At 39.5% G+C, this 24,022-nt stretch overlaps 1 protein-coding gene across 2 annotated transcripts in view; it reads right to left on the bottom strand.

The window, feature by feature from the left end:
• Window positions 1–24,022, bottom strand: part of LOC127415642 (kelch-like protein 29) — a 378,370-nt gene that overhangs the window by 14,509 nt on the left and 339,839 nt on the right. For both annotated transcript variants that reach the window (XM_051654419.1, XM_051654420.1), the window contains exons 10-11: window positions 23,629–23,811; window positions 22,380–22,560 (exon numbers count right to left, since the gene is read on the bottom strand). In XM_051654419.1, the coding sequence (XP_051510379.1) occupies window positions 22,380–22,560; window positions 23,629–23,811 (364 nt within the window). The remainder of the gene's footprint in view (window positions 1–22,379; window positions 22,561–23,628; window positions 23,812–24,022) is intronic.

The following is a 24,022-nucleotide window of genomic DNA, read 5'->3' as shown; positions in this document are numbered from 1 at the left end:
CAGCTTTTCAACATCATCAAAACTATGACTGGTCAAAAGCTCTCCAGTGACTTTTCCTATGCACACCTGCAATCACATCAATTCAATTCTATGTTAAAGGAATATTTCGGTTTCAATACAAGTTAAGCTCAACCTACAGCATTTGTGGCATAAATATGTCCTTTTTTTTTTTTTTTTTTTTTTTAAAAGCAAAAATCTAGGTAATAGTGAAGCACTTGCAATTGAAGTGAAAGGCTTATAACTTTATAAAAGCACTTACATTAATTCTTCTGTTAAAACTCATGTATTATTTGAGCTGTAAAGTTGCTTACCCCTCCCTGTATTGTATTAATTTTGTGCCAACACATTTTGTGTTCCTGGGTCAAAATGACAGCTCACTAAGATTGTTTATAAATCATATTGCATATATTATCACTAGAAACTGCATTAGATCTTTTTAATAATTATAACAGGTTTTGTACTCCTTTTTTGAACAGTTTATTATTATTATTATTTTATTATTATTTTTAAATATATATATTTTTTTATTGACAGAAGCATTAATTGAACTGAGCGTATACCGGGCCAGTGGGGGCGCTCCCTGCGGAAAAAAACAAACAAAAATAATAATAATAATTTATTGCTTGATCTAAACAAAATGGGTGTCATTTTAAAACATAGAATCTGGACTTTACAATGCATATAGCAGATCCTACCAATTCATAAATAATGCTTTTGAAACAGTTTCGTTCTCATCATTTGCAAATTTGTTATCACAACAGTTAAATTTAGAGTTGGTAAAATCATAAAAAAGACGAGATAGCCTTGTGTTATATATCGTTGGAAAGGTCTCAATTAGTAGAATGCAATGAGCAAATCTGTTTCACTCAGAGGCCAAACTGCAGTGAGTATTAGTGTATGAAATTCCCACTGACAACATAAATATAATAAACAGGAGTGGCTTTTTGTCATGTTTTTCCTATAACATAGACAATGACATATTGTAACTTACAGCAGACTATCCTGATTCAAACGAGCCCAAACACAACATAATATAAGCAGATCTTGAAACATTCCTTAAAGAGTGTACATGGAAAGAGGATGCACAAAAGTGTGCTGAACACACATTGTGTGTGTGTGTGTGTGTGTGTGTGTGTTCATATGTCAGAGGACTTTGTGTGTGCAAAAACACATCCACATATGTGCCCATCTTAAGTATTGCAATGCTCCTGAACACTTCATATTTCTGTATTTTGCAGTCTAATCCATTCATTTCTAATGGCCAGTCATTTCTGACCGGGAACACAAGTGTAACAAAGTGAAATAAAATCAAAAAAATTTAAAGAAATGTTTTCAAACAATTCAAAATAACAGCAACACAACAAATGGGATAAATTTTTACTGTCGTTTTAGGGTTTGTTGACATTACATCAACATGGCATCAAAGATGTAAAATTGTCTATAACTTTAAACAGAAAAGGTTAGTAAGCAATTTTATCACACTAGAATCATGTTAACACGCATATTGTTTATGTCTTGTGCCTATACTTAATAGTGTGTTTTAAGGTTTTCGGAATGGCCCCATTCACTTCCATTGTAAGTGCCTCACTATAACCCATATTTTTGGTTTTTGTAAAGAAGAGAATGGACGAGTTGAAATAAATGTTTGTGGTAATCAACATTATGCAACAAATGATGTCGATTCAGCTTAACTTGTATTGAACCCAGAATATTCCTTTAATGTGACAAGTTGATAACTTAAGCTAATGACCTATGTAACTTGGTGATAAAGTTCTGAACAAGTCAACTTTTTCACAAGTTTTGCATAGTAAATGCTAAAACAAAAACAAACAAACAAACAAACAAAAAAAAGCATAGAAAGAGGGACCCGAGTCATATCGAAGGACCAACACTCCAAAAACAAAATTTTGGAACGTAAAAAGAAGGGTTTTGGAAGATAAATCCCTGCTGTATACCACAGACTCTTTTCAGAAATATTATTAACTGGCTATATTTTTGCTCCTAAGAGAAAGACTACAACGAGCAGACCTGGGATGTCATGCTGCAATGTCCCTGCACAATTAACCTCTGACCCCAGTGACAGGTACAGCATTTGTAGCAGTTAAATTCTGTTCTTTCAAAATGCAAGAAATGCTGTCAGAGACTTCTGATGCAATCCAAAGTTTCCACTCTGGTCTACAAGATGTTCTCACCAGAAGCGATAAAAAAAAAATCATCTGGTTTGTTTAGACAGCTCTTTGTCTGGCTTGTTTAGAGAACACTGTGAACATTGGCAATGATCATGCTGGGATGCTGACATCAATGCAGCAAAATGCATTCAGATTACAGTCCAATTCGCTGCAGGTTTTGTACGCTAATGCTTCACACATTTCCTGCGCTGATTACTTAGCAATAAAAAACACATAACCCTAATTGCAATGGCTTGTACATCTACAGAACATCCACCGTAAAACACAAGCCTTTAGAGATTCTGCAAAGGGTTGTAACCTTAATTACGATCAGCTTTAGAATGCATGAAACAGGATTCATGCACCAAATAAAAATTGAGTTTCTTTATTGTGATGGCCTGCAACAGCAGAAGTGCATCTTATTTAGATTTACATTTGTGTATTTGGCAGACGCTTTTATCCAAAGTGACTGAGTTCATTCACAGTATGCATTTTATAGTTTGTGTGTTCCCTGGGAATCAAACCTATAGCCTTGGCATTGATGGCACCATGCTCTACTAGGAGAGCTACAAAAACTCTTAGGGGCCGTTCAGACTGAACACACTCTTGCTTTACAAAAATAAGATGCAGCACAAGGAATGTACAAGACTGTGGGCGTCTCGAGACACATTTTAAAATGTCGAAGTTCTACAATTGGCAGGTACTAACAACAACCACACACAAAATAATAATACATAATTATGATATTCACTTCAAGTAAATTGGTAAGTGCTTTTTGCATTGTTACAGCAACATCAGTTTTCTTAGTGTAAATTAGGCTGCTGGAGCATTCAGTGTCGGATCAAGTTTTGAAAAGTAGTGCTGCGTTCCATTCAACTCGGAAAGTCGGATTTTACAACTACCTACTAGGAAAAGTGCAATGGAATGCATCTTTAAGTCAGAATTACAACTTGTAGGCTCGTGCAGAAATTCTCAACTCTGATTTCGCCGAGATGCAGGGGCATGATGTCACACAAACATTCACTTAAATAATATTGATAAATGAGTTTGTTTCCACATTACATGATATTAAAGCTTGTTTAACAAATGCCTGCAGAAACAGGTGTATAAAACATGGTAAATTATAGCAGCCTAGCAACCCACCAGAACAGTGTAAAAACTAGCAAGAAGACCTTAGCAACCAGCTAGAACACCTTAGCAATATCCAGTAACTAATTAACACAGCCTAGCAACCATTCAGAACAGCCAAGCAACAAGCCAGAACACCAAAGCAACTCCAAGCAACCAGTTTGCTCACTAACAACCAACCAGAAGACCCTAGAAACCAGCTAGAACATCCTAGCAACACCCAGCTACCAGCTAGAACAGTCTAGCAACCAGCCAGAACTCTACAGGCCGTTGTGAAGAAGGCTTATCAGCGCCTCTTCTTCCTGAGACGGCTGAGGAAGTTTGGAATGAACCGCCACATGGTTCTACACCTGCACTGTAGAGAGCATCCTGACTGGCTGCATCTCCGCCTGGTACGGCAATAGCACCGCCCACAACCTCAAAGCCCTGCAAAGGGTGGTGCGAACTGCCAGACACATCATCGGAGGTGAGCTTCCCTCCCTCCAGGACATATATAGAAGGCGGTGTGTAAAAAAAGCTCGGAGGATCATCAGAGACTCCAGCCACCCAAGCCATGGGCTGTTCTCACTGCTACCATCAGGCAGGTAGTATCGCAGCATCAGGACCCGCACCAGCCGACTTCATGACAGCTTTTTCCCCCAAGCAATCAGACTTTTGAACTCTTGATCTCCCACGATCAATACATCAGCACTGCACTTTATTAATCTTATATCTTACACTGGACTGTCATAAATTATATTCTCTCTTGACAACACACTGGCAACTTACTATCAACCGACAGCCTGAATGTCAATACAGTACAATACAACCTACTGTACATTTTATATATACTATATATACTATTTTTTTTATTTTATAATGTGTATTCTATATTGTGTGTATTGTATACTGTACAATATTATATATTGTGTGTATTGTATACTGTATATTGTATATTATTATTTGTATATTGTGTTGTGTGTAATTGTGTATAGTAGATATGTAAATTGTGATGTGTAAATCTGTTTATTGTAATTGGTATATGTCTCATCTATGTCTCATCACTGTCACGAATGCTATGTTGCTCGGAACTGCACCCAAGACTTTCACCCACTATTGCACTTGTGTATATGGTTGTGTGACAATAAAAGTGAAGTGAAGTATAGAAACTTCTGGCAACCAGATAAAACAGCCTAGCAACCAGCCAGAAGACCCTAGAAACCTGCCAGAACAAACTAGCAACTCCAAGCAACCAGCTAGAACAGCCTAATATTGATTAGCTAGAACACCCTAGCAACGTCCAGCAACCAGTCACAACAGCCTAGCAAAGACTAGCAACCAGCTAGATCACCCTAGCAATGTCCAGGGATGTTTCTCAATTCTAAGAATGTAGAGAACGGACTTGTGTTCTTATGAAGACCAGTCTTGCCAAGCTACCTTAGAAGAATGAACTCGAAAGGACAGGAGGATGCAGAACACATCTATTGCGAGCTTTAAGATGTGCTTCGATCTTCCTGTAGTGCAATTACCTGTCACAGCACATTTGAATCTAGTGACAGAACTTCTGGTATTATCACACCAGTGACAGCGTTAATATCATCACACCAGTGAGAATTTTGCAACAGTAGTGAAACATTAAAAGAATAAAATCTGTAAACACTAATTTTCTCCATGTGTTTATTACTATATTAAAATGATGCCACCCCCCCCCCCCCCCCCCCCCCCAAATTTTTTTTGACAGAGTATAGGACTCTCATGAGCCATCAGACTTTTGCGAGCTTACAGCAGGAAACTCTTGAGGAAAAAAACAAAACGATAAATGTCCTTCATCTGCAACCGTAGTACTGAGTTCTTGCCCACAAGTCACCATCCGATGCATCCTTAATATCAAGAACACATTCGGGCAATTTCCTGCATCCTCTGTACTTGCATTCTTGAGTATTGGAATCAAACTTCAGTAGTGGATGATGAGGTTGAATGAGTCCACAAGAACATAAGAACAGAAAAGAACACATTGAAAAACAGCCCAGTAAAACCTTGCAACCTAGCGGTGTGAAACAGGCCTAATTATTCCATCAAAATGGTTATTTTAAAAAATGCATCTGTTGTAATGCATTTGTCAGCTAATGCAATGCATAGTTCTTGGTCACCTCCAGTGAATAAAATTAAGATGGCATTGTGAGTTGAAGCGCATAGAGCTGGGATGGAAATCTTAATTACGGCATGTTATCGGGCAAGCTGCTAAAAGCCTCATCACGGTCTGTAAATTAATTCTTTAGAGCTTCTATCTACACATTGGTCAAGGAATATTGACAGAATTCATCACCATGCATTCATAATCATTTCAGTTAAATCACAGGCTCCAGAGGTGATCTATCACCCACACTGATTCATTGCTTAATACATATACATTTTAATTATTCATCAAAGTTCAGGACTAATTACTGAAGATCCTCTGAAAGCAAAATATGAAATCTTGACAACAGAAGCCTTAAGATGTACTTATTCATTTGAACTATATCTCACCTAAAGAACCAAATAACTTTCAGATTCCAGCAAGACCAACCTGCATAATACTGAAGCCTTTCAACAGAGAAAATAAGCCTGGTCACAAGCCTGACAAATGCGTTTGATGATCAGAAACCTATTTATTATTAACAATGAAAAATAACATAAAACAATGCAGGTTGTTCATAATGAAACAAAGCCTGTTTTTTTCTAGAAGCTGATGGCAATATAAGTGGCTGTTCAAACTATTAAAAAACACTCCATATTTGAAGATAATCAAGGACATGAGACATTCAGTTGGAATAAACTTTGAAATAAAGAGGTTAAGCTAGTGGTTATTTCCCACCAAATCACAAGTATTATTGCAGTAACAATCACCGCATATCAGTAAATCATTATACAGCATCCAGTAATGTCCTTGCATTGGTGGTCCTATGGGTAAGATTTTTTGCTTCAAACACAAAGGCCACAGGTTCAATCCTAGGTCATGTTGACCCAGAAACTAGAGATTTACTGTGACTCATAACAACTGGAAAGGGGCTTTGCAAGGCACTTTACCCCTGAATGTTTAAGGCCAAATGTCCTTGTAGTTTGCGTACTATGTGAGCTACTTTGATTGGACAAGCATCTGCTAAAAGGTTACTAAATAAATAAATAGAATGATGAATAAATAAATAAAGGTGGTTGGTGAATCTCATGACAAAATGTCTGGGTCATATTTACACAAGGTATATTTCTATTTCTTCTGCTCCAAACTTACTTCAAACTTACTTCTCTGTCTGCTCGTATGAATGTAACACATCATAAGAAAGTGTTTCACCGCTGTTCAAATGCACTTTGGATCGCATCATTTATATGTAGAAATGTTTTCCATCTGAAAGGACTAAATATTAAATGAAACAAATGACAATAAAATGCAAAGTAATCTCTTCAGTAATCAAAATACTTTTTGAATGTAACTGTAGTCTAAATACCAATGATTTAAATTGTAACTCTAGTGGAATACAGTTACTTATATTTTGTATTTTAAATACGTAATCCCGTTACTTGTATTTTGTTACTCCCCAACCCTGTGTGTGTGTGTGTGTGTGTGTGTGTGTGTGTGTGTGTGTGTGTGTGTGTGTGTGTGTGATATATATATATATATATATATATATATATATATATATATAATTATGTATAAAGAAAATTAAGCCTATTTTTAGGATCCTTGACATTATTTTTTATATTGTGACATTATTTTCATGACCATTAAGTACATTTTTCTCCCAAATTTCCATTTTTGTAATTAAAAAAGCAATGTGACAAAAATATTATGATATACAATTTAAATTGCAAAGTATTTAATTTTGATTTCTTTTGATTTTAATTTGATTAAATTGTAATCAGATTTTCATTGCAGTGCTTAATTAACATGTAAATAATATCACAATGTAAACATGTTTACTTAAATTTGGCTTTATTTTCTTTCTTTAATTTCATAACTTCTTTTGACTTTCAAATACTTTTCCCTCATAAGTGCGCATAATATCAACCTTTAAATGTGCCTTTAAAACACAATTTAGTTTCTTGGTGGACTAATAAAAACCTATGGACTCCTGAAAGTTCCGAGGCAGTTGGGAAATTTTATTGGAGCTTTTTGTTTGCAATATCTGTGACTAGTGATAGACCAGGTCGATTAATCAGCCATTATTTGTCCATTTGGCAATTAGCATCATCGGCCTATAACCATTGTCACTTAATAATTTCTTGTGTAAAATAAGTGTTCGTTTCACTTTAGAAATTTTGTGTTCTCCAGATATCCATTTCGGCATTGGCCATCAAGAAACCCACGTTAGTCGACACTATCTGTGATGGTCCGTGAACTGTCTGAGACAGTTATCTCTGTAGTATCTGTAGTCTGCTAACTGTGTTAACTCTGCATAAACTGGTCTCACTGGTTGACCAGCAAAGCCATGATATCACCAGCAAAAAAAATGCTAATGAACCAGCATGGTCTTTCTGATGAATCTGGTGGATCAAGGTAGACTTGGTTAAGTTACTTAAGAAGCCTGGTGAGCACACCAGCAAAACAACATATGTTAGAGACCAGCAATGTTGGTCTTCTCAACAGGGTAAAAAGGCGTGTTCAATCAGCCCACACACAGATATGCCTAATAATCTCTCTGATCTTCTTTATTTGTAATGTGGCCCATCCTGGCTTCCAGTCGGGTGTACACACACACACACACACACACACACACACTATCCACTCTTCATCTCAGTCTATTGCTGCAGAGGGCACCTTGAGCCTCTGTCAGGAGAACTCCACACAGCACTCTGACTTAATTGGATTTGTGCATCACACACAAATTGTGACATTACAACTCGTCAGCGGAGTAGGTCATGCGGCAATTACCAAAGCCCACAGTGCGAGAAGTCACAGCCACAGAAGCTTACCTAAGACTTCATTACCCGCCCGGTGCTTCCCTTTTCATTATGTGCTGAATGAAGCGCCACTTACGATGCACCTAAGCACTGTTGTTTGAGTCAGCAGAGGATGGACGGGCTAAAGAACGTCGAGTTACTGCATGTCAGGTCTCTTTAATGAGTCATGGAGGTCTGCTTTCTTTAAAGACTACTCTCCTTTTTCCCATTTAAGCCTGATTTCTTTCCCTCTGCTTTTATATACACTACCAGTCAAAAGTTTGGACACACCTACTCACTCTTCAGTATTACTTTGGTCTATATTTTAGAATAATAGTGAAGTCACCAAAACTGTGAAGTAACACAAAAGGATGTATGGGAATTATGCTACCTGGTCTCATAGAAACATGTTACTTTACCTACAAAAATAGGTTTTTTGTAGCACGTTCTTCGTATCGTGGCAGTTTCCTGGTGAAATAAACACTAGAAGCACTACAACAACAATCGCTTTTTGCTGTTCCTCACACAATTCGTCTAATGAAGTCTAAACACTGACTATAGAGCATGACTTGTAAAGGGATACATTTTAACATTTGCATTATATAACCAACTAAATTTCCAAGCTTGTTAAAGCATGGTCAAGTGGTGCAATGGCTCAACTGATGGAGCATTGCACTTGCAATGCAAAGGACCAGTGTACAAGTCCTGAAGATTTCGTGAGTTGCCATGTGAGCCAAAAGTTTCAGAAGCACCACAAAGTGATGTGTTCAGCAATTGCATTTTTCTTCTCACACTTGCTTTACCTGACACTATTGGTTAAGTTTAGCTTAAGGGTAGGAAGTTTGGATAAAGCACTACCCTTAAAACATTTATCAAATCAAATCAAATCAAATCAAATCACTTTATTGTCACACAGCCATATACACAAGTGCAATGGTGTGTGAAATTCTTGGGTGCAGTTCCGATCAACATAGCAGTCGTGACAGTGATGAGACATACGCCAATCTACAATAAACATAAAATTAACACAACACAATTTAAACATCTGTTATACATAATTAAACTCGACTTAAAACATCAAATTAACACAGCACAATTTAAACATCTGTTATACATAATTAAACTCGACTTAAAACATCAAATTAACACAGCACAATTTAAACATCTGTTATACATAATTACACAACTTAAAACATCAAATTAACACAACACAATTTAAACATCTGTTATACACAATTACACTCAACAATATACAATAATAACATACATTGCACAGTATACAATATGCTGTTTTTGTTTTTTGTTTTTTTTTTTGTTTTGTTTTTTACTATATAGATACTATATAGATACACATTATTCAATAAAAATTAAAATATATATGAAAAAAGTATATATATAGAATGTACAGTATTGTACTGTATTGACATTCAGGCTGTCGGTTGATAGTCAGTTGTTAAGAGAGACATAATATAATGACAGTAATATAATTTATGACAGTCCGGTGTGAGATAAAAGAGTAATAAAGTGCAGGGATGATGTATTTTGATCGTGGGAGATCAAGAGTTCAGAAGTCTGATTGCTTGGGGGAAGAAGCTATCATGGAGTCGGCTGGTGCGTGTCCTGATGCTGCGATACCGCCTACCTGATGGTAGCAGTGAGAACAGCCCATGGCTCGGGTGGCTGGAGTCTCTGATGATCCTCCGAGCTTTTTTCACACACCGCCTTGTATATATTTCCTGGAGGGAGGGAAGCTCACCTCCGATGATGTGTTTGGCAGTTCGCACCACCCTTTGCAGTGCTTTGCGGTTGTGGGCAGTGCTATTGCCGTACCAGGCGGAGATGCAGCCAGTCAGGATGCTCTCCACAGTGCAGGTGTAGAACCGTGTGAGGATGTGGCGGTTCATTCCAAACTTCCTCAGCCGTCTCAGGAAGAAAAGGCGCTGATGAGCCTTCTTCACAACGACTTCAGTGTGGACGGACCATGTGAGTTCCTCTGTGATGTGGACACCCAGGAACTTGAAGCTGCTGACTCTCTCCACTGGTGCCCCATTGATGGTGATGGGACTGTGTTCTCTGTCTTTTCTTCTGAAGTCCACCACAAGCTCCTTTGTCTTACTGACGTTGAGGGAGAGGTTGTGCTCCTGACACCAGTGTGTCAGAGTGTGCACCTCCTCTCTGTAGGCTGTTTCATCATTGTCAGTGATCAGACCTACCACCGTCGTGTCATCAGCAAACTTAATGATGGCATTGGAGTTATGTGTTGCCACACAGTCATGTGTGTACAGGGAATACAGTAGTGGGCTGAGAACACAGCCCTGCGGGGCTCCAGTGTTGAGGGTCAGTGATGAGGAGATGTTGCTGCCTATTCTAACCACCTGGCGTCTGCTTGACAGGAAGTCCAGGATCCAGCTGCACAGCGAGCTGTTTAAGCCCAGAGCCCGGAGTTTCTCATCTAGCTTGGAGGGCACTATGGTGTTGAATGCTGAGCTGTAGTCTACAAACAGCATTCTCACATAAGTGTTCTTTTTTTCCAGGTGGGAGAGAGCAGTGTGTATTGTAGATGCAATGGCATCATCAGTGGAGCGGTTGTTACGGTAAGCAAACTGCAGCGGGTCAAGATTGAGTGGTAATACAGAGCAGATGTAATCTCTGATTAGTCTCTCAAAACATTTGCTGATGATGGGGGTCAGAGCAACAGGACGCCAGTCATTTAAACAAGTTATTTTCGATTGTTTTGGAACAGGCACAATGGTGGATGTTTTAAAGCATGTGGGGACTACAGACAAAGAGAGGGAGAGGTTGAAAATGTCCGTAAAAACACCAGCCAGCTGGTTCGCGCACGCTCTGATGACGCGGCCCGGAATGCCGTCTGGACCCGCGGCTTTGCGGATATTCACCCGTCGGAATGATCGGGTTACATCCGCTACAGAGACGGAGAGTGAACTAACCTCTGTAGCTTCGGCCGTGAGAGCTCTCTCCGCGAGGGCGGTGTTATTTCCCTCGAAGCGAGCATAAAAAGTATTTAGCTCATCTGGGAGAGAGGCAGCGGTGTTCATGGCGGAGTTTTTATTCCCTTTAAAGTCCGTGATGATGTTAATTCCCTGCCACATGCTTCTAGAGTTGGTGGTGTTAAACTGTCCCTCAATCTTACTCCTGTACTGGCGTTTTGCTGTTTTGATAGTTTTTCGGAGGGCATAACTGGCTTGTTTATGCTCCTCCGCGTTCCCGGAATTAAAAGCGGAGGTCCGCACATTAAGTGCTGCGCGAACATCGCTGTTGATCCACGGCTTCTGATTCGGATAGATTCGCACAGTTCTGGTCGGAATCACTTCCTCTACACACGTTCTGATGAAGCACATTACGCTATCAGCGTAAAGCTCGATGTCGTCATCAGAGGCGGACCGGAACATCTCCCAGTCCGTGCGATCAAAACAGTCTTGTAGCGTAGAGTCTGATTGGTCCGACCAGCACTGGATCGTTCTGAGGGTGGGTGCTTCCTGTTTCAGTTTCTGCCTGTAAGCGGGCAGAAGCAGAATGGAAGAGTGGTCCGATTTTCCAAATGGTGGGCGGGGGAGGGATTTGTAGCCATCCCGGAACGGAGAGTAGCAATGGTCCAAAACCCGGTCCCCTCGTGTGTTGAAACTAATGTGCTGGTGATATTTTGGTGCGACTGATTTTAAACTGGCTTTATTAAAGTCCCCGGTCACAATGAACGCGGCCTCAGGGTGCGCGGTTTCCTGCTCACTTATACTCCCATACAGTTCCTTGAGTGCCCGGTCTGTGTCGGCTTGTGGGGGGATGTACACAGCAGTGATAATGACCGCTGTGAATTCCCTCGGTAGCCAGAATGGTCGACACAGAAGCATAAGAAATTCCAGATCAGGAGAACAGAAAGACTTGATAGAATGTATGTTCCTCTGATCGCACCAGGATTTGTTGATCATAAAACATACACCACCTCCTCTAGTTTTACCTGAGAGGTCTTTCGCTCTGTCCGCTCGGAGCATGGAAAACCCCGCGGGTTCAATGGCTGAGTCTGGAATCTCCGCAGACATCCAAGTTTCCGTAAGGCAGATAACGCAGCAGTCCCTCGTCTCTCGTTGGAAAGAGATCCGCGCTTTCAGCTCGCAGAGCTTGTTATCCAGAGACTGAACATTTGCCAGTAGAATAGTGGGTAGCGGGGGTCGATTTGCGCGGCGTCTTACTCTGATGAGAACGCCGGCTCTGTTTCCCCTTTTCCTCCTGCGTTTCCGCGGCCGTGCTGCCCAGACAAAGGGCTCCGCTTGCGTGTTTGTAAACAGCGGGTCGGCATTGAGGAATGTGAAGTCCGGTTTACGGTGTGAGATCGCTGAGCCAATGTCCAAAAGTGTTTGTCTGTCGTAGACAATAAGGCAGGCAACATCCAAGACAAGAAACATAAGAATTGTAAACAAAACAAACAAACCATTGCTAAGTTGTGTCGGAGCTCGCAACGCAGCAGCCATACTCGGCGCCATCTTGAGTCCGTTTTTCTGACTCAATTGACTTCAATTAACGCGCCACTCAGTAGACATTTCACCTCGGAAATACCGTGATACATGTAAGGAACCGCGTAACTATTCCTTTAAGATCTTTCGAAACATAAATTAAGTCAAGAGTGTCCAAACTTTTGACTGGTAGTGTACCAACTTCTCTCTTGGTTTAATTTCTAAAAAGAACATGTTATTGCCGCCCTTCTTTTCATCACGGTTTGGAATGGGAATAACGGTCTGAGAAATGTGGATCTTTAGATCTTCCTAATCTTTTCTGCGGTTCTCTTCACTACTCTGTTGTCTCTTGCTCCCTTGATTTCTCTCTCAACCACAAGCCATATTTTTGTCAGCAAACCTCCAGCTTTCCATAGCTGTAGGGATAGAAGGAAAGCAGGAAGGAACTGAGAAATTAGTTGCCTGCTGGTGCAACTTGGAAATCTCCCAAAGCATCAGCCAGTCATTTATCTGGCTGACGGTAAACAGGCTCACTCAGACATCCATTACTTCCACCAACCTAATACCCTCCTTGGGCACAGCCAAGATATATCCCTGTCAAACCACACATGACTGCAAAACTGACACCGTCAGGCCTGGCGAGTTGAGCAACATTGTTGATGCTGGGCAGACATACACGACTATGCCTCAGGAACCCCATGCTATTCAGTTGCGACTCTTCAAAATGTGGATCAAAATTAGGGGTCACGTTGACTAGTCAATTAGTTCTGCTAGACTAGTTGTGAATCAGATGACTTCAATTGCACTTGTTCTATAAAGACAACAACAGAAGAAAAATTCATCTGTCCACAAACCGCATCTCAGTTTAATAGTTTTGCATCGTAAACATTAACTGCCAAATACACAATATGATCCCATGGGTTATCGACATGCTGCTTACGAAAGTTCATGTACCCTGAAATCAAGCCCATAATGCCAAATTACTGACAAGCACACATTTTTGCATCAACTTAAGTGTTTTTAATCATTTCCTTTAGCGGTACTGATTACGTGTTGCGTGAGCAACATTGAAGTCACAGGTTCTGGTCCCATGGGAACCAGAAAGTAATCTCGTTCACATGAACAATGGTGAGCATGTTTCGGAAATTGCATTTTTGCTCTAAAATGACAATTTTACACCACTAACGATCAGGATAAGGGTTGTGTTTTGGGTTAGGGCGCATGGTTAATAAAATATGCATTCATGTTTACTGTATTACATTTTTTACAACTAAAAATACAACTCGCTTTCGGCGCTACTCTGTGGACATTTCACCCAGAAACTCGAGCATACACGTGCCCATACATTCTACAAAACTTTCAGCTTTGGCCAGTTCATTCAAATATTGGTAAGCACAGACCAATTTCAGCAGCAGAGCTTCCAACCTTTTGTTGCCGAATTCACAATGTGATCAGTTTGATTTTGTGGAATAATGCAAAAGTGAAAACGAAAAACTAATGAGTAATGTGTGTTGGCAAAAGCATTTTATTTCACATTTTACATGACATAAACATTGTCTCATCCTCTTGTTGACTATTTTTCGGGATGACTAATAAAAATAAGTAGTGCATGCCCTAGGACTCAAATTACCATGCCTCTGAACCCCTCGGAAGTTCTGCTCTTGGTTTGGGACTCTTCAAAACATTGCACACATATATTCTCATTAGAAAACCACCACAACTAAATATACCCCTCTTCAAGATTCTGGGAGAAGATGAAGGTTTTTTCTGGTCTCCAGCTCACCGAACTGTGTCCGAGGCAGCTAGCCACCCTGCTGAGCACGTCGCTCCAGGAGGCTGGCTATCGAATGCTGCCTATTGTCACATGTATGGAGCCGGGCCTAAAGAGCTGGGTGAAAGGGAGCGGAGAGGTTTGTAATTAGAGAAGGGGTTTAGGGAGATTTTGGCTCCTCTTCATACTAATTTTCCACACCAGCAGAAGGGAAGGGAGGTAGGGGATGGGCCTCTAACTAGCGGGGTAGAGAAAGTTGGTGGAGGGGGGGCTGGGTCGCAGCAGGTTATGGAGTTCTGAAGATTCTTAATCCCAGCGAGTGCTGGATTATCTCAGCAGGGTGCGAGGGAAAATGCCCTACAGAACCCTGCGAACACCCACGGGCCCACCACGGTGGAACTTCCAAAAATATCACGGTACTCCAAGGACCTTAAAAAAAATACCATGATACATGTCCAAAAAACAAAACAAAAAAACATGGTAGTACCACAGTACTAAGTCTAAAACACCACTGTAGTAACATGGTCATTTTAAATACTTTTAAGTGTACTTACATGCACAAATATTTTTGCTTTGATATTAAACAATAATGTACTGTTATTTTTTTTTTCACAAAAAAATAAAAAAATAAATGAATACAAAGAACAGCAATGTTGAAAGTTCTCGATCCATTTGTGCACTGCAAAACTTTTTTTTTTTACTTGAGAAAATATCAAGACACATTTTCAGAGAAATCTAACAACATTTTAACATGCTTATGCTTAAAACAAGAAGAAAAACTTAATTCAAAGGGAAAAGCAGATTATTATTTTTTTTGTTGTTCCTCACTGGCAAATAGTTCTTTTTTTTTTTTTTCTTAAGAATGAAAACCTTATTAAATTTTGTTTAATTTTTCTGAAAGCAAGACTTAATATTTTATATAATTTGATTTCTCTAGTAAATGTATCTTGTTTTAAGGATGCTTAGATTGTTTTTGTTGAAAACAAGACTAAGATTTTTTAATTTTTTTTGCAGTGTGTGGAAGAAAGTGTTTCTAACATTTGTGTGTAGGGTTGTGTGTTGATAATGTGATGCGTGTATACTCAGTAGGGTGCACTGAAGGGTCTTTGACGGCTTCTTCAGGTTAAAGAACAATAGGACAGGATTACTGTCAAACGATTTCTGTGGAGGTACGCTGTGAATGGGACAGGACAGACTCTGTCTGAGTGAATGGACCTCAGGGGGGCCAAGCTCAGGCGACCATGAGATTGGCCTGAAAAGCACAGAGTTGCCTGGCTATCCATTAATTTGTCACACCTATGCTGCTGTCTAATGTACTAGAGCTTCACTGTATATTTGTTATGGGACTACAACTGGACCATCTCCTATATATATATATATATATATATATATAAAGTATTCAAATCCCTTAATTTTTTCACATTTTATGTTGCAGCCTTATGCTAAAATGCTTTAAATTATTTTTTTTCCACATCAATCTACACTCCATACCCCTTAATAACAAAGCAAAAAACAGATGTTTGATAACTCTGCAAATTTATTCAAATTAAAATATCACATTGACATAAGTATTCAGACCCTTTGCTATGACACTTTAAATTTAGCTCGGGTGCATCCCATTTCTTTGGATCATCTTTGAGATGTTTCTACACTTTGACTGGAGTCCACCTGTGGCAAATTAAATTGATTGGACATGATTTGGAAAGGGACACCCCTGTCTATATAAGGTCTCACAGCTGAAAATTAATATCAGAGCAAAAACAAAGCCATGAGGTCAAAGGAACTTCCTGCAGAGCTCAGAGACAGGATTGTGTCAAGGCACAGATCTGGGAAGGCTACACATTTTTTTTTTGGCTGCATTGAAGGTTCCCAAGAGCACTGTGGCCTCCATAATTCTTAAACGGAAGAAGTTTGGAATAACCACGACTCTTCCTAGAGCTGGCCGCCTGGCCAAACTGAGCAATTGGGGGAGTAGGGCCTTGGTAAGAGAGGTGAGCAAGAACCTGATGGTCACTCTGGTGGGAGAAACTTGCAGCAGGACAACCATCACTGCAACACTCCACCAATCTGGGCTTTATGGCAGAGTGGTCAGATGGAAACCTCTCCTCAGTGCAAGACACATGAAAGCCATCTTGGTATTTGCAAAAAAACACCTAAAGCACTCTCAGACTGTGAGAAACAAGATTCTCTGGTCTGACATGAAGATTGAACTGTTTGACCTCAATTCCAAGTGTTATGTCTGGAGGAAACCAGGCACTGCTCATCACCTACGCAATACCATCCCAGTGGTGAAGCATGGTGGTGGTAGCAACATGCGGAGGGGGTATTTTTCAGCAGCAGGGACTGGGGGACTGGTCAGGGTTGAAGGAAAGTTGAACACAGCAAAATACAGAGATATCTTTAATGAAAACCTGGTCCAGAGCACTCAGGACCTAAGACTGGGCCGAAGGTTCACCTTCCAATAGGACAATGACCCTAAGCACACACCCAAGACAATGCAAGAGTGGCTTAGGGACAACTCTGTGAATGTCTTTAAGTGGCCCAGTTAGAGCCCGGACTTGAACCCAATCGAACATCTCTAAAGAGACCTGAAAATTGCTGTCCACCAATGGTCTTCATCCAACCTGGCAGAGCTTGAGAGGATCTGCAGAGAAGAATGGCAGAAAATCCCCAAATCAAGGTGTGCAAAGATTGTCACATCATACCCAAAAATACTTGAGGCTGTAATCGCTGCCAAAGGTGCTTCATTGAAGTACTGAGTTAAGAGTCTGAATACTTATGTCAATGTGATATTTCAGTTTTTTTTTTATTTTTTATAAATTTGCAAAGTTATAAAAAATCTAGTTTGGCTTGATTAATGCATCCTTTACAAAGACAAATCTGTCTGATTCCAGCCTTGCTGAAGCACCCACAGATCATCACCGATCCCCCACCTGGTCGTCTAATTGTTAGACGGAGACCTGGAGAGGCCTTCAAGCCACAGTGTCTCGCACCCACTGTGAAATTTGGTGGAGGATCTGTGATGATCTGGGGGTGCTTCAGCAAGGCTAGAATCGGACAGATTTGTCTTTGTAAAGGATGCATGAATCAAGCCAAATACAAGGTTATCCTGGAAGAAAACATGCTTCCTTCTGCTCTGACGATGTTCCCCAACTTTTTTCCAGCAGGAAAATGCTCCATGCCACACAGCCAGGTCAATCAAGGTGTGGATGGAGGACCACTGGATCAAGACCCTGTCATGGCCAGCCCAATCTCCAGACCTGAACCCCATTGAAAACCTCTGGAATGTGATCAAGAGGAAGATGGATGGCCACAAGCCATCAAACAAAGCCGAGTTGCTTGAATTTTTGTGCCAGGAGTGGTATAAAGTCACCCAACAGCAATGTGATAGACTGGTAGAGAGCATGCCAAGACGCATGAAAGCTGTGATTGAAAATCGGTTTTATTCCACCAAATATTTATTTCTGAACCAAGTAAAAAAAAATCAATTTGTATTGTGTTGTTTAAAAATGAATATGAACTTGTTTTCTTTGCATTATTCGAGGTCTGAAAACTGCACCTTTTTTGTTATTATGACTGCTCTAAATGACAATATTTGTATTTAGAATTTGGGAGAAATGTTGTCAGTACTTTATAGAATAATACAGAAATGTTCATTTTACTCCAACACATACCTATAAATAGTAAATCCAGAGAAACTGATAATTTTGCAGTGGTCTCTTAATTTTTTCCAGAGCTGTATATATATATATATATATATATATATATTCAAACAAAAGAACAGCAGCAACAAATTAAACAACAACAAAAAAGCAAGTGATAATGTGAAGACTCAGCTGCAAATACAAGACGCTGAGTTTAATTTTAATAGTGTCAAAAACAATAACGCAGAGTGCATGTGTGAGGTAACACTTTATGCACCAATCTCTGCTCTAATGCCTCGTGCTGCTGCGCTCATTATCTAAATGAACTCGGCAATTATATGAAATATTCCAGGACACTTTCTCTGTATTATCTATATGAGCTCATTAAACACAAATGGGAGTTTATAGGTGGAAAGCGTCTCCCTTTATTTGTTTTGGAATTGCAATCAACTCCACTTAACAGTTTGCCTCTTTGCACAAACAAAAAGCAAAAATTAAATGTAAACACTCCCTGTTTCATGGCAACAGCATACCACCTGGGGAAACGTAACACAGTACCATGACCCTGGGACAGTACCCGCCTAGTGCGCTCATGCTGTGTGGTAGAAATAATGTGAACAGTAGCCGTGAGATAGAGGGCTTACTGAAGACGTAATTCCAAGCGTGAATGATTTCACGGTAAAGTGCATGAAAACGAGGAAGACAGATGGTGGGGCACAAACAAGGCGAGTTAGGGAGTGAGGAAGGACAGAAAAGATGGAACTGAACCAATGTAAACTATATTTTTCACAAAATATGGATTCTGGACATGTCAGTATATCTCAGTAGACTCAATCGCTTGTTAACTGCAGTTAACTCACCCAAGACTCAGAATAGCCACAATATACTGCTTATTTGGAGAAACTATTTGAATGTTTTAGGAGCACTTTTGAATTCTCTTCATTTAGCAGATGTTTTCTTTTTCAAAGCGACTTACCATACAGTGGTACTATAAAGGCAATCCATCTGGAACCACTGACTTAAGAACACAATGGTGACAATGAATCACTTCTTGTGGGATTTGAACCTACAACATTTTGGTCACCAGCCCAGATCTTTAAAGTCAACATAAAATCAAAGTGACTTACAGTACAACATGAATGTTACTATAGAAAAGACCCTCCTGGAACATTTTTCTTAAAGACACAACGGTGACCATGAATCACTTCTTGTAGGATTTGAACCTACAATATTGTGTTTACCATCACAGATCCTAAAGGCAACATGAAATCAAAGTGACTAACAGTACAATATTACTATAGAAACAACCCTTCTGGAATTTTTTTCTTAAAGACACAACGGTGACCATGAATCACTTCTTGTGGGATTTGAACCTACAAAGATTTGGTTATCAGCCCAGATCTTTAAAGTCAACATGAAATCCAAGCAATTTACAGTAAAATGTGACGATAGAGATGATCCTTCTGTTCCTTGCTAAAGGACACAATGCTGCTCATGAATTGCTCCTTGTGGGATTTGAACCTACAACATTTTGGTTATCAGCCCAGATCTTTAAAGTCAACATGAAATCAAAGCAACTTAAAGTACAATGTTACTATTGAGACAATCCTTCTGGAACAATTTCCTTAAAGACACAAGGATGATCATGAACCACTCCTTGTGTAGTTTGAACCTACAACTTTTCGGTTACCAGCTTAGATCTTTAAAGTCAACATAAAATCAAAGTGACTTACAATACACTGTTACTATAGAAACAATCCTTTTGTTACTAGCTTAGGACAAAATGGTCATCATAAACCACTCCGTGTGGAGTTTGAATCTACCATATTTTGGTTATTAGACAAGTCAATATGAAATCAAAGCAACTTTGAGTACAAGGTTATAAAACCAAAAATTATGTTACTTGGTGAAGGAGACAATGGTGATAATGGACCATTACTTGTGAGGGTTTGAACCTATGACATTTTGATTATCAGCCTAGTCAACATGAAACACAACAATCCTTCTGTTACTTGCTGAAGGACACAATGGTAGCTCATGAACCAGCCCCTCTGGGATTTCAACCTACAACCTTTTGAATTCATTAAAAAAGTAAGTGAATTATTATAATACAAATGGTTATTAATATTTCCCCATTCTAGTGTGAATATTTTTTCTTCTCACCTCTAATACACTGTACAGTATATCTCAAAAGTAAGTCATATTATGAAAGTAAAACTGATTGTGAACACTTTTTCACGTTGACTTCTATCATTAAGCCATATCATGCTATACTAAAACATCATACACACAGTCCTGACCATTTTGTAATTAACAGGCCATGGCATATTTATCAAGCATAGCATATCTCTTTCTCTCTAATACACACACACTAATGGCAATAATGAACAACATGCATACTCAGCCTGTCCACATCTCAGTAACAACCGCTGTGTTAGTTTAGCGTTGACACACCGTAAATGACTTAATGACAGGGGAAATAAAATGAGTTGGCGCGTGAAGAGTGTTCGCTCTTCTGGGAGAGGCGGAAACACTCTAGAGTCGCTCTGGTGATCAAATCCTAGCGCGCTCACTGCTGCGATACAGCTGGTGACACGCATCACCGTAGAGAGCCTGCAACATATCCTGCCTGCGGTGTACACACATACTCATGCAGAGCACTGGGTGCAAAGTAACACTGAATATTCAAGGTGTTCGAATTTGCTGCAATTCAATGGCAGGCTATTCACAAAAATAACAAGGTTTTATCCCTGTGGCACTACAGAACTTTGAGGTACGGCAAGCAGTCATTCAGCTAAACATGCAAGCTTCGTATCAATAATAGTAACGCAATGGTGGGGAGTTGGGTTATGATATTGATATCATATGCAATACATGCAGGTTCAACAGCTCCATTGGGTAATGGTTCACATCCAATAATGGCTTGCATGCTTGAGGGCTTTTTACATAAACCAGCATGAATAATTCACATGATGTGATCGTATACAACATTCCAATTCTTTTTTGGGGGGGAGGACATACAGTGGATTTCATTCACTAAACATTGCATTCTTATGTGCACAGATAAAGTTCTTACACAAAATTTCTGTCCGATTCACAACAGGAGCATATTATCTGGATTATTCTAAATGAGGGAGTGTGTGCAGTTAGTAATTTGCATTAAACATGCACAAATAATCTCCAAATAAGGACTTTTTCACACAACCTCCCCTGTACAGCAATTCTTCACTTTTTTCAACCTTGTCGGAATGCTCTGTGAAGATGCACAAGCAGAAAGATCTTTGAAGTGTGCCATTCTTGAAACCTCTAGAAACACAATAGACATCTTTTATATATCGGCCTAGACAATCCGTGACTGGCTGACCGAGTAGTCTGTGGACACATCTGCACTAATGCGTTTTCATCTGACAACTTAGTTTTCAATTTCCTAACATCATCGTTTTCCAAAGTATGCAGTAACGGAGAGAGTTTTCGAAATGCTCCATTTTTGTTGGACAAAAACAGTGTGGATGAGTGGTGTAAATGTACCGAAAATCAATAGTTTTCAAATAAAAATGGATGAGTTTGGATGTGGCCTGTGATTTTTGCACATGGTTGGTTCTGAATTTTATCATACATTTAGAATACACATCAGTGTGAACTTATGAATAAATCATGATTTCTGTGTGGAAACGTTCGCACATAGCTGTGATGATACGTGCATACGCATGGATAGTGAATGCGACCCAGTGTGTTGGTGAGTTCCTATAGTTGTCCTTTTCGTTAAGCACACTGGTGTCGAGGGGTTGCTTTCCAACATAACGCTATGGCACTGAAGGCATTAAAAAGAAATATCAAATTATAGGTTTTTCATTTTGACGGACTTATGTGCTGATAGGGATTCCTGAGCTCCTTTCAGGACAGTAATGAGCTGCGGTGGGCTCCTTTAATACAACCCATAATGTTTTTTGATTGCCCTGATTAATCTCGCCCTCCTGCACCGCCTGTAATAGGAGCACGGGCCCATTTTCACAGTCTTGCTCAGAGGTTAGCTTATTCACAATAGGAGATATGAACAGAGAAAGAAACATTCATCCAGTACTCAGTTCAGCACATATACATATATACTGTATATACATGACTAAATGACAAGCTTTGAAACTTGGTTCTCTGGAATTGACAGCAACAAGAACAAGCTGCTCTACGATTACCAAGAGGAAACGTGCAATATGAATTTTTGTGCATTGATGCAGAATTCTTCACAAAAGCATCGCAATGCATCTGCGAATCGATTTTATCCCAAACTCTAGTTAATGGTAGGAAAAATCACCTTTCCACATGGTCCAAGTTTCCAGCCACTCCGAGTCCTCCAATAGTGTAGAGTTTGCCATCATACACCAGACTGTTGTGCCTGCAGCGAGGAACAGTCATTCGGGACACCAGGTTCCAGTTGTCCAGAAGTGACATGTAGCACCACACTTCTGCCACTGTCACCCCCGACTCTGTGCCACCTGTGAACAGAACGGTGTACCAGTCACACCATATGATTTAACATAACAATGTCTGTTCAACAGCGCTTGGAAATTTTGGAGTAAATGTACACTCATATACACGGTTCACTCATGTAGCTTGGGCACCAACATTTGTTATATGGCCTTAAAACGAAAAGAAAAATACTAAAATAACCTGAAAATAAAGCTGGCCATGAAGGTGACAGACCAATGGTTCTCAAACTAATCAGGACAAGTCCCACCAAATCACCACCAATGATCCTTTTTTTTTTTTTTAAGCATTTGAGTAAAAAGACATGTTCACACAGGCAGAAAAAAATCTGATCTGACTCAAATCCGTTGAGGTTAATAATAATAATAATAATAAAAAGATCTGTCCACATATAACCTGCAGTTTCAACAGTCACTCTAAAAATCAAAATGTTTTTTTTTTTTTTTTTTTTTTTTTATTTGAGTGAAAGGGTAAGGACTGTACAGTTCACCCAAAAATGAAAACTCTGCACCAGTCTGCATGATTTTTCAATTGTTTATTTTTTTGTAAACACGCACTAAATGGCCATCTTTTAAGTGTTTCACTGCGTCTCATTTTTTTACGCAGGAGCGTGTGTTTTTAAGATGCCGTGTCAGGTTATAAAGAATATTAACATATAATTTGATTATTGGTATACACATAAAATGTATATATTTGTGTATACATAAAATTAGTATTTTCGTGATAAAACTCCTTGTAATATAATAATTGCAATTACACCACAATTTTATTATTAAATAATATACCACATTAATATTGTAAATAGATCATACATTTGAAATAAATAAAATATTAAATGAAATATATTTTAATATATAATATAGTTTTTAGGATTGTATTACCAATAGTTGTTTTGATATTGTGTTGCTGGAAAAATCTAAGGGGCAGTTCCCTGGACGCATTAAGCCCATGCTTGGATTAATGTACAATGTTACGCCAATTCTTAATCAGATCATGGGGCGAGAAGCAGTCGGCCATGCCATATATCAAGAGTCACCATACTTGATATATGGTGTTCCCTCCAAACTCTGACATACCTGACAGATAAATATTGTCCCCTGCTGAAATGACGCTGAAGAATTCACGGTCGTAGAAGGGAAGGCTGGCGAGTGGATACCACTTGCTGTTCTGCGGGTTGAAGCAGGTGACGGCCGTGAGGGAGCGCTGGTTCATTCCGATCGCCTGCCTCCCCCCAACCATCACAATCACCTCTGCAACACCTGCGGGTTAGACAGAGGATACAAATATATGAGTACTTTATTGGTGGGGATGTCGATACGCTGAAATACCGGGCCTGACAAAAGTTGGGAGTGCAGTTATTCTTCATGCTGTATTGATGGACTGCAGGGGCTCTCAAAGAAGATTGTTGTTTCTTTACACTGCTTCAGATATCTTGTGTGAGAGTCTACAAACTAGAGTCACAGTAAATAA

The sequence above is a fragment of the Myxocyprinus asiaticus genome, chromosome 25, assembly GCF_019703515.2.
Source record: "Myxocyprinus asiaticus isolate MX2 ecotype Aquarium Trade chromosome 25, UBuf_Myxa_2, whole genome shotgun sequence".
Lineage (NCBI taxonomy): Eukaryota > Metazoa > Chordata > Actinopteri > Cypriniformes > Catostomidae > Myxocyprinus > Myxocyprinus asiaticus.
The sequence above is the reverse complement of the archived record's forward strand: the minus strand, read 5'-3'. Positions and strand labels throughout refer to the sequence as shown.